General features: G+C 32.3%; 1 protein-coding gene across 2 annotated transcripts; it reads right to left on the bottom strand.

Annotated features, from left to right (window-relative positions):
* Positions 1–9121: 9121 nt before the first annotated feature.
* Positions 9122–16051, bottom strand: LOC137837578 (glutaminyl-peptide cyclotransferase). 2 transcript variants are annotated; one of them, XM_068646603.2, is made up of 11 exons: positions 15604–16051; positions 14568–14624; positions 13371–13406; positions 12707–12771; positions 11912–11975; positions 11194–11311; positions 10943–11040; positions 10722–10792; positions 10500–10527; positions 10234–10288; positions 9122–9594 (listed from the first exon to the last, which is right to left on the bottom strand). In XM_068646603.2, the coding sequence occupies exons 1-11, from the start codon at positions 15853–15855 to the stop codon at positions 9479–9481; spliced, it is 960 nt and encodes a 319-aa protein (XP_068502704.1). In that variant the 5' UTR covers positions 15856–16051; the 3' UTR covers positions 9122–9478. The 2 variants fall into 2 exon arrangements, with proteins under 2 accessions (XP_068502704.1, XP_090157580.1); XM_090301454.1 differs by lacking the exons at positions 10722–10792; positions 10943–11040.

The raw sequence follows: 16051 nt of genomic DNA, 5'->3' as shown, positions 1-16051 counted from the left end.
TCAAGCAATTTGCATTTTCCAGCACCTTATTTTGTGCAGAATTTTTTTTAGGTTCCTTTTTGTGTGTGTTGTTCTGTTTTTACTGTATTTGGGTCTTTCTTGCTGTTTTTAATTGGTACACATTCATTGTGTTTGAGTCATTTTGATTTTGAATCCCTATAAGTTTTGTCAAAGTCATGTTTTCTCCTATAATGTCATCAATTCTCTATTACTTTTCTTGTTAATTTTGGTTGCTTGTTTTTTCATTGAGTGCAGTTTTATATTTTTGTTTTTTTGATCCTTTGGTGCCTTTTATTTTTAGTTTTGAGTTCATGCTTGTGTGTTAGATCCATACAAGTTCTTAAAAACCAATTCTATTGTGTCTTTTGAAGTTCTCAATTATGTTTTTTCATTCGAAATTAGGTTTTCTCTGTTTTTCTTGAAAACGTGTTGACTGTTTGGTTTATCAAAATTTCTGTAGTTACCGAAAAATTCTGAAAATCTGGATTTATGTAGTTTGAAGTGTTACAACAAAGTGAAAAAAAGAATTATATCAAAAATAAAAATACCAAAAAAATGATAAATGAAATACGTACAGAGTGTAAAATTCTGACTCTGGAAAAACGGTGATGCGGCAGTGATTTTCGGAAATTTATCACAATTAATTGGTATACTGTTTTTGTGTGATTCCAATGCCCAAATTGAGATAACATCTTGAAGTTTCAGTGGTTTAAATTTCAGATTCCATTTTGCATTATCAAGTTCCAGATAAATCTTTAAAGTTACGCACAGTTTTTACACAATTCCAGTAGTGTTGTTTTTTGTTTTCTTCATCCTATTATAGTGCTTTTCTCTAGGTTCCTTTTGTGTGCTATTTTTTAATTGAGTACCTTATTTTCTTGATTGTCTTTTCATTCATTATTCTTTGAGTTTGTCATATATCTTGTATTCCTTTTGCTATAGCCTTTTCTTGTTTACACCTTTTCTTGATTGTCTTTTATTGTTCCTTAAAGTTTTGTGGTGTTTTGGCTTTGAGAAAGAGTGAGTTGCTTTGACATCTTTCATTTGAGAATTACCCAAACCCCAAGAGAAGCTTGGTTGAGGAAAAAATTATTTTTTGGAGTGCTTTGAGTGCCTTTTACTTTCCATTTCCGCAACATAATTGTTCAAGTTTTCTAACCTTGTTTTCTTGAAATTGTTTGTTCATTGTGTTTGCTGTTTTCATTTTGTAATGACTAATATGGCAAGTGGTGCATCTTCCAAACCGCACTCCTATCACAAAGCTCATCTTTTGGGGAATTGGTGGAGGTCCAAAAACAACTTGTCCACAAAGAGGACAAACTTAGCCAATTGGCCAAAAGATTACAAAGACTTGAATTGACTCATGATAGGTCCAACAACCATTCCAACCATGGAAGCCGCCATTCTCATAGACATTCTTCAAGAAGTTCTTCCAATTCTCATGGCCATGAAGAAGAAATTGGATGGAGGAGGCATCATCATCGTCATGAAGATAGACGCCAAAATGTGGCAAAGCCTTATTTTCCATTTGTAAAATTACCTAGTTTTAGTGGAAATGGTGATCCTAATGTGTATTTAGGTTGGGAGGCTAAATGTGAACAAATTTTTTATGTGCATGAGATCAAAGATGACCAAAAGGTGAAATTAGCCTCTCTAGAATTCATAGGTTATGCCATGCAATGGTGGCATAAAATTGTAATGGACATTGGACTAAACAAGAGACCAATTGTGGTTTCTTGGTATGATTTAAAGGCAAGTATGCACGCGAGGTTTGTTCCTCCTCCTTATAGGAAGGAACACTTGTTGAAGTTCCAAAGGCTTCATCAAGGACATAGGACGGTAGATGACTACTTTAAAGATTTTGAAACAACCTTGGCTAGAATTCCTATGCATGATAATGAAGAATCCAAGATAGCTAAGTTTGTAAGTGGTTTGAGAAGAGATATTAGAGATTTTGTAGAATTAAATGAGTACTCTTCTTTAAAGAAAGTGGTTCACCTAGCCATCAAGGTGGAATCACACCTTTTGAAAACAACTTTCTAACATACTCATGATGATGGTTTCTACAACTCTTCTAGGAAGGATGCAAACAAAATTTCTACTTAAATTTCTCCTTCCAATTTTTCCAAACAAACCACCTCTCCAAAAAAAGTTTCTACTCAAAATCCTTATTTTCATACCATGATAGTATTCCATATCTGATTCTTCACTGTCTCTGGAATTTCAATTCAGCCATAAAATTTCAATGCAACAAAATTATAATAGCACACATGGACCCCATCAAGTGTTGTTCTCATGTGATGAATTTTGCTTCCACTTTTTAAACTATTAATATGTCGGGGCCCAAAGAAATTTCTAGTTTTCCAATTCTTACCAAATTCAAGAATGTGTTGAAATTTCTCTCTGCTATCAATTTGATCGTCGTGACTCCTATTTCACTTTTCTACTTCACATGATTGTTACCTAGCACCAATGTACTTTCAAATCATAACATTTCATATTGAATTGATTGTCGATTTGGGGGTCCCACTGATGTGAGTTGATTTTAGGATTGCACATTTTATGGGTTATTCTTTTGTTTATGCATTTTGATATTAGCAAAATATGGTCAGAAACCCAAAAAAGATTCCCACTGGACACGAACTTAACCAAGCGGTTAAGTGTGAAGGTTCACTTCTAGAAGGAAAGAGAAAACACAATTATATTGTGATGATAATGAAGAGGTGTGGAATTAAAGCATATAATGGAAAGTAACAAGATGGAAAAACCAAAAAAAGAAAAAGAAGAACACAAGAATATAAGAGGAATGGAAATGGCGCAAGGAAGGAAGAGATGAAGAGATAAAGGAAGCTTATGGATGATGATGGTGGTGACGCCACTTGGAGTGGTGAAGAGTTGCCACTTGAAGTGCACAAACACCCAATATAAGACTCACAAAAAGAGAGCACTCAAGACTCTGACAAAGTTTCTTTTCTATTCAAATTCAAGTGTAAAAATACATGAGGCAAGACACCTTTTATACCAGAGAGAGTGACTTGGGGAGCAAGAGTGAGAGGGGTAGGGATGTCATTAGTGAAAAACCTTCTAGAAGGTAGGTAAAAAAAATCCTAAACCCAGGTGCACATGTCATGAAATGTGGGTTTGGCACATGTCATGAAATGTGTGCATTGTTTATGTTACTTCACGTTAACAATCACAATTAGTCTCTAATTGCAACATAAACATTACCGACACTGCACTCCAACTGACTACCCTGCAAAACTGTTGATTTAACTATTCCAGCATCAAGTGCCTTAACTGCAATTTTCAAACAAATTCTACACCAAAATTTGCCATTCAATTCATCACCAGTTGGACCATAATTCAAATTAGAGTACAATTTTTTTTTCATTCATCAAGCGAATACTATAGAACAATTAGCAAATTCACAACACATTGTTCACCAAAATTTAACGCGAGTGCTGAATCAATCTCACTCCAATATTTGCGGTTCCAACATTTTTTTTAATCAAATAGTGAACTTCCAATATGTTGTTCAAGCCGCAAGACTGTAACAACAAACTTGAATGAATCAAATTTCAGTTTAAGAAAATTCCAACAATCACCAAATATGCATAAGACTAGCAGATAAAGTAATTTCCAACTGTTTAAACTCTTCACACAACAAATTGAACTGTTTAGAGAACCAACAAAAACAAAATATAAACAACAAGTTTCAGACAACTGCAACTAGCGTTGAAACGACCACCAAAACTGAATCAACGTTTAAATAAATAGAATCTAGCAACTAGTTTATTCGACACAAAAATCAGCTAACAAAATTTGAAATTTAAACCACTGAGGAATTTAAGAAAATAGTTTATTTGCATTTTCAAGCAACACGTAAGTTCCTTGAACAATCCAACACCAATTTCATTGTGAATTTTCCAAAACCACAAGAAATTGATTCACACAAGTCAATACGAGAACAACCAAATCAAAGTAATGGAAGTATTTAGGGTTTCAAAAAAAAAGGGGGGGAAATGGGAAACTCAAGTTTCAAAACCAAACAAGTTTCGAAAAAAATGGGAAATGCATCAAATTTTCCCTATAATGCCAAACAAGTTTCGGAACTACCTCAATGGTGGAAGGAGAAGCTTCGGCGCGAAAGGATTTTGAAAATTTCGTTGTTTGAGAGGAGAAAGTGAAGATGGTACTAGATTACCTCGGAACTACCACAATGGTAGAAGGAGAAGCATCAGCGCAGGGAAGGGTTATCAGAGGGTTCAAAAAAATTTATTGTTTGAGAAGAGAAAGTGAAATAGGTTAAAACATTATGAAATAAAAAATGACATAGTAAAAATTTATTATGACGGTTCTACCCTGAACAGACATAGTAAATACTTATTATGTTAGCTTTAGTTTTAACCGTCATAATAAACTTCATGATTAATAAAAAATGTCAATGTACCACTTTTTATGACAGGTACACTGCACCCATCATAGTAAGTCGTCATTATTTCTTCTTTTTCCACTAGTGAATGATTAAATTCATTTAATATATTGTAAATAAATAACATTTCATTTCTTAAACATTATTAATAAAGACATTACCTGAAGGTGATTTCACGCCTCTATTATATATAAAATAAGGTAACGTCTTCAAATGTTAGAATAATAAATATTAATCAATTTTAAATAATTATATTAACTAATAATTACTTAAAAAAATTAAAGTTTTTATGTGGATTGATATGATAAAAAGTAAAGTTTTAGAAAAGTTGAGATTTTAACTACATATGCCTATTCAAGATAAAGTACATCCACCATATCAAAATAGTGGAAGACAAGAAACAAATTATAATTTCTACTAAAAAATAATATAATACTTGGAACACTTTAAGAAATATCTTTGGAAGTAGGCACTTTTTTCTGCACCAATGTGTTCAACCTGCATTGTATAGGAGTGATAAAGTGTCTATTGAAAAATATTATTTTGACAACTTCATAGTCAAAGACATCAGTTTATAACCTTTCAAAATTTCTTCATTTCTTCATATGAGTCCACATTTCAATAATAAAAAGATTTGTCCTTCTATTTTTAACAGTTGTAATCTGAAACAATTCATTGTTGGGTTGTTGACATATCAAGACTCATATCCATTATAGTTTTAATAAATAAATTAAATAAAATTCTTTTTTTTTCTTTTATCTCAATTCACCTTCTCCATCTTCACTGTAGTAATACACAACTCCCCCTTCTTATAATTGTTTGCAATTTTGCTCCTAGCGACATTGCATGATCCCTTTGTCGTTTCCAAAAATTCTCTTACATAGTTGTTACCCTGCCATGCCTCTTGAAAAGGTTTTTCTCTAAAAAAATTTGCATTTTCGGTGTTGTATTTGATTTTTTTGGATTGGGTAAACCAAGAAGTTTATGGATTACACAATTTGAAATGTATTATATTTTTTAAATACATTACCGATTATATAATCTATAATGCCTGGATCCAGAATTACATTCCAGATTGTGCAATTCAAAATTACATTCTAGATTGTAAAATCCATAATGTATTCCAAAAGTGGAATACATTACAAATTGTGCAATACAGAGTGTACTTTCGAATCCAAAAATGCATTATGGATTGCACAATCCAGAATATATATTTAAAAAAAAAATATTTTATTAATTAGTTTTTATTTATTAATATAAGACCTATATAACATGCAAACACAATAGTAGGTTTATCTCAAGGTGATGGTAGATAGGGACCAATAATGTTAATATGTAGAAGAGATCGTGAACATATTGTTCATGACAATGGTGCTTGCTTATAAATAGATGCATTGGCAGAGGGACATGATGCGTGAGATGGATTCTCGAGAGGACCCTCAAATTGTTCATTATTAATGAGTTTTCGCATATCATGTTACATAAAGACTGTGGAAGGGTGAGTAAGATACAAAAATTGTAGTTAATGGTTGTATTTCATCATGATGAACATTATATGACGTAACAAACACCCATATTTTTCCGTGGATCAAGGAGAACTAAAGTTGGTCTCCCATGGTCACAAGTTAAATAAGTCTAGGTTGCCTAATCTACATACAGAGGTTGCAAAGCTTAATTTTGGATTATTGCCTTTGTGCAACATAATAAGTTATAGGACGACAAATAAAGGGTTGATTTCAGTCTTTGTGGAGAAGTGACACTGGAACACCAACACTTTCCACCTTCCAGTTGGTAAGATGATGGTGGTGTCAGATGAAGTTCCAATGCCACTTCATATCCTCATTATGGGGTAGTTATATTTCTATGTGACATTGGATTTTGTTGCAGCTTTAATAATGTTGGTGGAGTTGCTATTGGTAGACCTCAGTGATGCCATAACAGAGATGAGGCATTGTCATGGTTCTGATATGAGGCTTAGTTGGATATGGGACGTACATGAGGATAGTTGCATCCACTAGAGATGAAAGTGTCTACCCATGGCTTACTTGGTGCATCACGTGCGATGCATAAAATTTATTGATAAAAGTACGATATCAATTAGCAAGTTGTACTTGCAGCTCTTTAGTAATATGTGAATGCGTGGTAGATACCCATGAGGAGTTGTCGTACTGACCCACGTGTATGACCAATTAGGGATACTTGCTTTACCCAAACAAAGCCGGTTGTGCCACATTTTTACATGTAAATAATATACATATAAGCTAGATTTATTGTCATATGAATACATTTTAATTTTGTGTTGAAACTAACAGACATGGGATATGAACACTTTCCAATGATGGGAAAGAGGGATGTGAATCCCACTTATGAGGAGGTTCACCTGCAAGCAACACAATATGTTAATAAACGACATATATGCATTATTGGTGTTGTGCAGGTTAAACGATTTCACCCATGTTGGAATTATATGTAATTACACTTTGCTTTAACATTCTTATTAATGTGGAATCAACACAAGATGTTGCAAGCTTCTGGAAAGACAATGCTTATTGCATTTATTAAAACATGGTCTTTATCACTAACAATTACTTGAGGAAACAGATCAGATCTAAAAAACAACTCTCTAAGTCTTTCAAGAGCACAAATGAAGTTATTTTCTCGTTCACTTCCTAACAACACGAAAGCAATAAAGAAAGTCAATCATACTATATCAAGCAAAGACAACTTTATTTGTTTGTTTTATATGTGTTGTCTATAAAAAAAATATAATATTAAATGCATTAACCAACTTAACTGAATTAGGATGTATCCAAAAAATATTTGTGACAACTTGTGAAGACTAATTACACCTACTCCAATGAATATAATTGTCACACTCTAAGAACATTAATTATTGCATTTCACTTTTAGATCTTCTTTTGATCTCTTGTATGCATATCTAACATTGTATACTAGTTTTATTGTCATGACATTGTTCTCATTATTCTTTTTTAAAGTAAGTAATATGTTAACCAACTTGACTAAACTTTTGGTTATGTTAACAAGTATCACATGCTCACTTTTCATGGTTATAGTCACATATTACCTTAAACTCTCAACCTTCTTCACTTCAAACTTATTAACCCCACAACTAAAAAGGACAATCCTATTTTCTTATACCAATTATAATCAACTAAGATTTTGTTTGTATTTTTTATATTTACTACTCCTTTCACAACCTAAAAATACAATTTTTTTTCCTATTGTCCATTTGTTTTGACAAACCTTAATATTACAATTATAAAACCAAGTCCAAAAGTCATCCTACACATCCGTTGAAGTATGTTATCTTGCATACTAAATACCTTCACAAATACAACGTAAGTACATTTCCTTTATAAATTTGTGTAAATGACAAGCATTCTTCTTACTTATGTTGTGAAAAACCCAAACATAATTTTCTCCAACCAATTAATCTTCAATTGTTCCAAATTTCATTATGTTAAACTCATCTAAATCAAATAACTTATCTACTTCATTGAATTTTCTTCTCCAAAATTAGAATTTCTTCTCTATATTCAACAATTATTTGTTAAAGTTATCAATATAGTGAGTATAAAATAATGTGTAGTACCTGACACAAATTTTTATAATTTCTTTTAAAAAACATTAAAAGTTATATTTAAAGTTACTTCTAGTTTTTTAATTTTTCAAAAATTGTTAAGGTCATTATTTAAATCGCAACTTAAATAAAATATTTTTACACTGATAAATTAATTTTTTATAACTATATCGAATAGATGGAGTACACTTTAGGAGATTATTCTCTTTCGCACATAATTTATTCCATACATATGATAGGCATTATCAAACTACCAAGCTACTAATATTAGTAATTAAAATTCTAATTTAAAAGACAACTTTAACACTTTTAAATAATTAAATAAAAATAATAACCTTAAATACGATTTTTTTATTTTAAAAAATAGCAAAGTAGAACATAGTTTAATTCACAATTTTTTTATCATTAAACATTGTATTTTAAAACAAAACTTGTCTGTCACTTATAAATTATCCCAAAATCGTATACGTGTCTTTTTGAAATATTTCTCTCCCAATAAAATATTTGCAATTCTTGTTTTGAAGATTAACAAAACAATAAAACAAATCAAATATTTCATTTGTCAAAATGCTTATCAAAAGAAAAAAAGAAAGAGATATTTAACAATAAACTGGGCTTTGAATGACCAAAATTAAATCAAGCCTTTAAAAGGCATAGGCCTTTTCGTCCGGCACCTTTGTAAAAAAGTTTAACTTACATAATTTAGAATTTGAAATATATTTTCTAGATTCAAAAATAACTTCCAAACTCTATTCCAAATTCTACAATAGAGAATAAAATTTTGTAATCCGAGTCAAAGTTTTCTAAAATATCTTCCGAATATAAAATTGTATTTAGAATTCTCCAATTCAAAATATAATTATATTTTGAATTATAAAAAATTTAGAATACAAAAATTACTAATTCAGAATGAACAATTTCAGTATTTCTAAAAAATATGGGAGTTCCAGAAGAAACTAGGAAGGTGCAGAAAGAATGTGCCTAAAGCATAAAACAACTGTCTTTTGAATTCTATACATATCAAACAGCCAAAATAAGGTCAAAAAACATATCAAAAGAAAAACCTTATCAATCTGCTTAACTTGTGATGACACATCAAAACCTCCGAATATATCATTCTTTCTTTTGCTTTGGTTGTATTTCTATCCTTTTGCAATACACAAAACATCTCAAATTGCCTTTTCTATATCACTTTCCAGCTACTTACAAAAACAACCGTATCACACACAACGATTGATTGACCTCTCCCTTAGTGTACTACTTACACTAAAATTCTTTCCCTGCTACAGAAGAATGATACTATAAATGGTAATGAAGGAGGTAGCATTCTACCAACTGAATTGAAAATGATAATGTCACAATATATACCATTTCCAAAACTAAGTTCAGCTGGCGCATTCTCCCAAGTATATTTCAAAAGGTAAAGCAGAAACAGCTAAAATAAATCATGCAAATTTGAAAGGCCTACGCAAGCAAAGCTCCTCAATGATCCCTTCTTCAATTGGTTTCTTTACAGGAGAAACCTTTATTTCATACAGCTTTGGCCACAGTTTTCCAGTCACTGCAAGCACAAGAGAGGAAATTTATCTTATTTGAGTTGTAAATGGAAAAAAGGGAAAAAGCAAAAACATTAACTTTCACTAATTGATGCATACTAGATAATTCTTAGATGGAAAAGAACATAAAATTTGACCTATTAACTAGAACATCACTTGTGTTGCAACGAAAAATTAAAACTAAAAATAAGTACAAATATAAAATGTTAAATTATTTATTTAATGGAGAAGAAATTGTCATTAAAAAATCTAATGGAAAAAATGTGTATAAAAACAGACAAGAAATTAGATGGATTAAAACTGAACTTTAGATATTCTATAGATATTCTAGAGGAACAAAAAATATATTATACTCTTTCAGCTAATAACAAAAAATGTAAATTTAAAAACGTGTAGTTAGCATCTCTTTCAGCTCATAAAAAATTACAAAACCATGGTTTGGAACCTTTTCTAATTGAAATCCAAACCCGTACTAATAGGTGGATTTTGCGGAAAAATCACTTGCTTTGCATTGCATCATATGCCATGCCTAATAGTAGTAATAATAATTAAAAAGGAAAAAGTCTCAGATGGGTGAAATGGAAATAATATGCAGGAATGACAAATTTCAAATTGACAATTTAATTAATAAGACCAGAACTTACCAAAAATCCGCTTTTGTTCATCATCCCATGCTATCCCATTCAAAACATCAATATTCTAAAATAAAAAAGATCTATACATTAGTGCAACAGCTACTTCTAATGGCTATTTAATCTCAAAAGAGAAATTAAAGAAGATAGACAGTTTAAAGAGGGTTGTTTCTTTGCTGTTCTTAAATCATAGCTGAGCTATAAAAATGTAACATATATGCATTGAATAACAGGACAAAAATCTTATCTCCTGATAGCAAAAGGTACAGGCTCCTTACATTATTCCCAGCTTCCTTAAGTTCTTTCCTGCACATGATATAGATGAAATGTAACTTCATGCAACAAGTGGACAAAGATACTTATTAGAGTACACCACCAGTTTGACCAATTTGATGTCTACTAATCTTTGAGAACCAGCTTGGGATTCAATTCACATATCATATCATTAACATACACAATAGCACTAAGTAATTATTTTTCATACTAAGAAAGAAAGACACCTTAAATTTTGGAGAAGAACCCATCCAAGAACACTGCCATCATTGGGAGAGATTCTCGCAATGCAGTCAGTCTACACAAAAGAAGTGTTCAACTTCAAACAATTAGGCCTAATAAAGAATCTTGGGCCATAGACATCATGCATACATGGCAAAATTAGAAGTTTAAGGAAGCAAGAAATATATTTTCAACTCAAATCATAATTGATTACACAAAGATATACCATAAAAACATTTGCCCAAACTTCACCATTAATGTATTCCAATTCATTGAGATTGTGTACTTCATGACTCTTATAGTAGACAACTTGTTTTGATAAAGCTACAACAAAGAGGGCAATGTAAGTTCCATGAAAATGCAAGGCAAACAAAAAGTATTGTCATGTTTGAAAGATGAACACAAAACAGTCTAAGAAAGGGGTTTTGCACTTAATTGGTGAAAGGAAAGGAATATAACTTTATTAAGTGGACAAACCTTTAAGCGTTTGAGGATTAATTTGATACAATGTTGAACTGCCATCACTTCCAAACAAGACTTTTCCATCAGTTGCCAGACCCCAACCATCTTTCATATCATGATTAAATGTCCCTATCTACAGAAATTGTAAAAATATGCTATTTGAATCTGGCTAGCTATGTTAACAGGCAATTTGGGGCATTCATCCATCACTGATAGCATCTCAGGAAAAGTTATGAAACAACAAAAACAAGATTGATATTCACAAATTCCATGAAAACAACACCATGGGGACCAACTCGGTACAACACTGTTTAGATTACACCCAACCAGCTCGTATAACATTTGATTTTTTAATGAAACTAACCTACCAAGTTATAACATACATGTCTACCTCAGATATAGTAAGCTGAAGTCACTCATATTACCATGCAATCACTTAAATTACTTCTAGCATAAATGTTAAAAAAAATTCACATTGTAGCTGTCAAGAAGAAAATTAGTTTAATATAGCAATAAATTTAAAATGAAAATGGCATGTCAGATGATACAGTATAAACTTTCAGGTGAAATATTTATAAAATAATGCAGAATAAAAAAGAATGATTACAAATCTCCTATAGTTTTGATAATGCAGTCATTTTCCTCTAGAATCTAGTGGAATCAAAACATAGAATGATTCAGACAAGCAGACCAAGACAAAAGATTAAAAAAGGGGGAAGGTGAAGCAACAAACTTTGCTTAAATTTTTTGGGTCGTATATGAAACCAGCTTTCTGCAACCAAATTACTTGGAACAACCTACAAAAAGTGCGATGGATAAATATACTAGAATTAGTTTAAACATCAAATGTCAGAGTGAAAATAACTTAATAATGTCTTAACCACAAGTTTTATAGCCCAAAAAAACGTGTTAAGATAGAATTGAAGTAAACATCCCCTACCTACGACATCCACAAGCAATGAGAAAAATTGCATGGCATAAATGAGAAAACTTGGTAGGCACTATGCAGTTTTCATGTCTATCACAAAATACATGGTGTTTAAGAAGCATAAAAAAAAGTCATATATTTTTAAAGGAAACATCCAGACAAGATTATATTCATCCAGAAACAATTCATAAAATATGTGGACATTTTCCCCTCTTTTTTTCCATCTCCTAAAACTCATTGGCAACAGAATCATTAAAACGCTAGTACTCTACATAAAAAGAAAGTGTGTGTGTGTGTGTGTATATATATAAAAAAAAAAAAAAGGGTTTACACACGACAGGCATGTATAACATAAACAATGGCATCTCAACAAGTGGAAATACCAAAGTCCAATAATAATACAGAGCTAGCCCTGAAATAAAAAAAGAAAAGAAAAGAAAGATACATTCAAACAAACCATGAGGGCACATCAACCAAAACTCATGGAATTCTCCACTAGGAGAATCTGAAGCAAAAGTTTGCTAGTATCAATCCAAAGTTAGCTAATCTATCAGCACAACTAAAAACAAAGTAAAATGCAACAGAAATTGCCCTTCACACCTATTGTTGAGGAGAGTTAAACCTTCTCCAAATAAAGAACTGTCCATCTTCTGTATACCCTCCACCTGAACAAATAACAAGTCTACAAAATTTACAATAACTTCAATAGTGTCCTATACTTAAGAAATATAATGAGCATGCTACATTGATAAGAACAATAACATATATATTTTACCATGATTAATATGTCAAATATCCTTTCTTCATCAGAAAGGAAAGTATCAATTATCACCACAATTTTTGTGTTTTATGTCACAAGCACACTATAGTTTCTAAATCCTTGATGCCCAATTATAGTCATCTACTCCGAAGCCAACTGATGCATAATTTGTATTATATTTGTATTAGTTAATCCCTCTGAACTCTAGAAATGTACCTTATCCACATAACGTGTATCCCAAACCAACAGGTAAGTTACTAGAGTATATGTTTATCCTTCTTTTCATATGCTATAACAAGTGCAATATTTCTTGTCAAAGACTGACACTATGTCTCTCAACCCAAAATACAAGTAGACACACATAAGAACGTGTCTCATGCTGCACCACTGCATAGCCTGTTTTCTACGAGTTGTTATTCATAAAAATGTAGAGTAATTGGAAATTCAAATGAACTAGGCATTAGACCAAGTACATCAGAGTTCAAGAAATGGATTAATCTGTACCTTTCCAGTGCGAAGGGAAACTTTGCGGACAGAAGACTGAAACAAAGAAAGAATTGAAAGGTTAAAATGCGATATTTCAGAGTAAAAGCAATTTTTGTTGTATGTCTAGAAAACAAAGATTAGAATGTAATTAGAAAATAAACCTAATCATGATAAATTTTAGGACAAACAGAACTTGAAAAATTATTGGTCTTATCCAATAGATGGCAATTGTACTGTATTACTATTATCAGTTCTAATGCTGGGAACACCACCAACCACTGAGAGGTCTGTGCTTCAGTAACGAGTCATTAGTGTTAATCCTGTTAAGAGTAAGGATCCAGACAAAGGATTTGAGTCATTTGACCCCATGGGAAAGAATTTCCAGATGGTTTATAAATGAGAAATATCAAATGTCTCTACACACTACCAGGAGAATGAGTAACCAGCAAACATCAGACTAAAGAGTCGTTATTATTTTATCAGAATCTGAAGACAGATGAGCAAATTAAAAAAAGCAACAGAGACTCTACTCTAGTTCACTAACCTAACTAACATACACACAGAATGGTCAGATGTTCAATTTTATAATAATATTATATGTTGCATAATCAGGAGAATTATGTTATAATTAAGTGCATATTCCATTTTATATTTATTAGGACAGATTTGTTAGTGATTTGATTTGTACAGCTTTAAACACCCATTATTTCTTGCTTTCATTACCTATTACTTCTTTCCTTAATTAGGTTGTAAAACAGTCTATAAATAGAGACTGTAATCACATTTGTAAGAGAGCTCAGAAATATATTTCATCTATTTCTTTCCACTTTATCCATTCCAAACCAAATCTTATGATCGTTAAAGGGTGTCCTAGTGCACAAGTCTCCTATCATTGTTGAGTATGGGGAGGACCAGATGTGCAAAGTCACCCAACAGAAAGAGGTTGTTTATTTTGCAGAAACCCATGACCACCAGGTCATAAGGCAGCAACCTACAGTAGTGCCCCAAGATTAACCATCAAATAAATCAAATAACCATTTTGAAGCAAATTGAGGTACTGATGGCTGGTGAGAGAATTACAATTAAAAAATACACAATTTCTTATCCCACTGCAAATGTAAAGGAAAAGAGTGAGGCAAAAATCTAACTAAAAAAGGTCATTTAAGGAAACAGAGAGAAAGAAAAAGGAAACGTAGGAAAGATGAGTAATATTACCCTTCCATAAATACCAGTTGACTCAAATAAGGTGTCATTTCTATCATAAACTAGGCCCTGAAATCAAAACATGAGACAGCCATTTTTAAGTGACAAAACAAATAATACTCAAATCAACATCTTGCATTTCATTAACCAAACAGTGTCCACTTCAACTAATAATTTCACAAACTGTCTCCTCAGCATAAAGCTCAATATTCATTTTTACCAGGAAGACTTTGTGCTGCATATAATAGAGCATCCAAGAAAGTTCTTGCATAAAACACTGAATTTAGTCCTTCTTTAATATAATTTCTTATCTTCGTTTTGTGCAGAAGCCAACAGTTTCTTTGAAATTAACTAGAAACCCACTAGACTTACAAGTATCCCTTAAAGAAACTTACGTTAAAATATCCCTTCAAGAGTCCTCGTAACAGCTTCTTTTTCCAAACATTCTTCATAGAATAAATACATGATTTTCATAATAAGATATTTAACCAAGGGCTAATTTTTTCCAACAAATTTCTTACTTTTCTCAGCTAAAATACCTAGTTTTCTCATTGCATTCACTCTTCAAATTAGCTAACCTGAGAAATAACTATTTGAAAATAAAACTATAGAAGAAAACACAGTATAATCTTTACACGGTCATCCAATCATAGATTACCATCCATGATAAAATTGTTGACTTATGTGACTATGAAGCAAAAGTTATATATATAAAGCAAGGTCTAGCCACATTTCTTGAGATTACCAAATATTACAGACTAGTTGTTGTAGTCGGAGAACCCAAGGCCTTATAAACCCCACACTAATGTGCAACTCAAGTCCCATACCCTACAATTCAATCCTAACTGTAGTGAACTGTTTTTAAAAACCTTGATCGTAAGTTCTAAATGATCAAACAGTACAACAATTTTTACACAGGAAATGTGGCAAAATTAAAGTTATCAGATTAAAGTGTCATGTTCGTCTCTCAAAGAACTAATATGTATAGACAAACACACAAGTCATCAAATTGAACATTAACTCAAACAACGAAAAAAAAACGGTTGACCTGGGTGAAGGCCTCTGGATCATGAGGGAACACGTTGACGACAGTGATCGTTTCATAGGAAGGCCCGCTTCGGAACGCGCGCCACTTGTTCGACGAAAGGACCAAGAGAGCGATGACGGAGACAGTGAGGAAAACGGAGAGAACCACGGAGGGAGTGACGTAGGAGCGAGACTTGCGCCGCGGAGGAGCCGCAGCGGCCATGGGAGGGTTCTGCGACTCACGGAGTCTCCGCTTCAACGATTTGGTTCCCATGGAAGCAATGGTTCTTCATAGAAGAGACAGAGAGAGAGAGAGACGGCGCACGATAAGAGGGGTGGTCGTGGCAGGTCAGCAATGGTACTAACATGCGCCAGTAGTTTCTTTGTCTCTGTGTGTTGGAGTTGTAAGAACAAAGGACAGTGACAGGTTTACCTTAAATCAGATCTGTCCATATTTGAACTGCCAAAGT

Source organism: Phaseolus vulgaris, chromosome 4 (assembly GCF_051622355.1).
Source record: "Phaseolus vulgaris cultivar YP4 chromosome 4, ASM5162235v1, whole genome shotgun sequence".
NCBI classification, from domain to species: domain Eukaryota; kingdom Viridiplantae; phylum Streptophyta; class Magnoliopsida; order Fabales; family Fabaceae; genus Phaseolus; species Phaseolus vulgaris.
This window is presented reverse-complemented; position numbering and strand designations above follow the sequence as displayed.

What these genes read in the sequence shown, in the direction of transcription:
- LOC137837578 (XM_068646603.2), bottom strand. Translation starts at nt 15,855, where the DNA reads ATGGGAACCAAATCGTTGAAGCGGAGACTCCGTGAGTCGCAGAACCCT. An exon ending in TTAACTCTCCTCAACAATAG is followed by an intron (nt 11,976 to 12,706) that starts GTGTGAAGGGCA and finishes CACTTTTTGTAG; the next exon opens with GTTGTTCCAAGTAATTTGGT. An exon ending in TAATCCTCAAACGCTTAAAG is followed by an intron (nt 11,041 to 11,193) that starts GTTTGTCCACTT and finishes TCTTTGTTGTAG; the next exon opens with CTTTATCAAAACAAGTTGTC.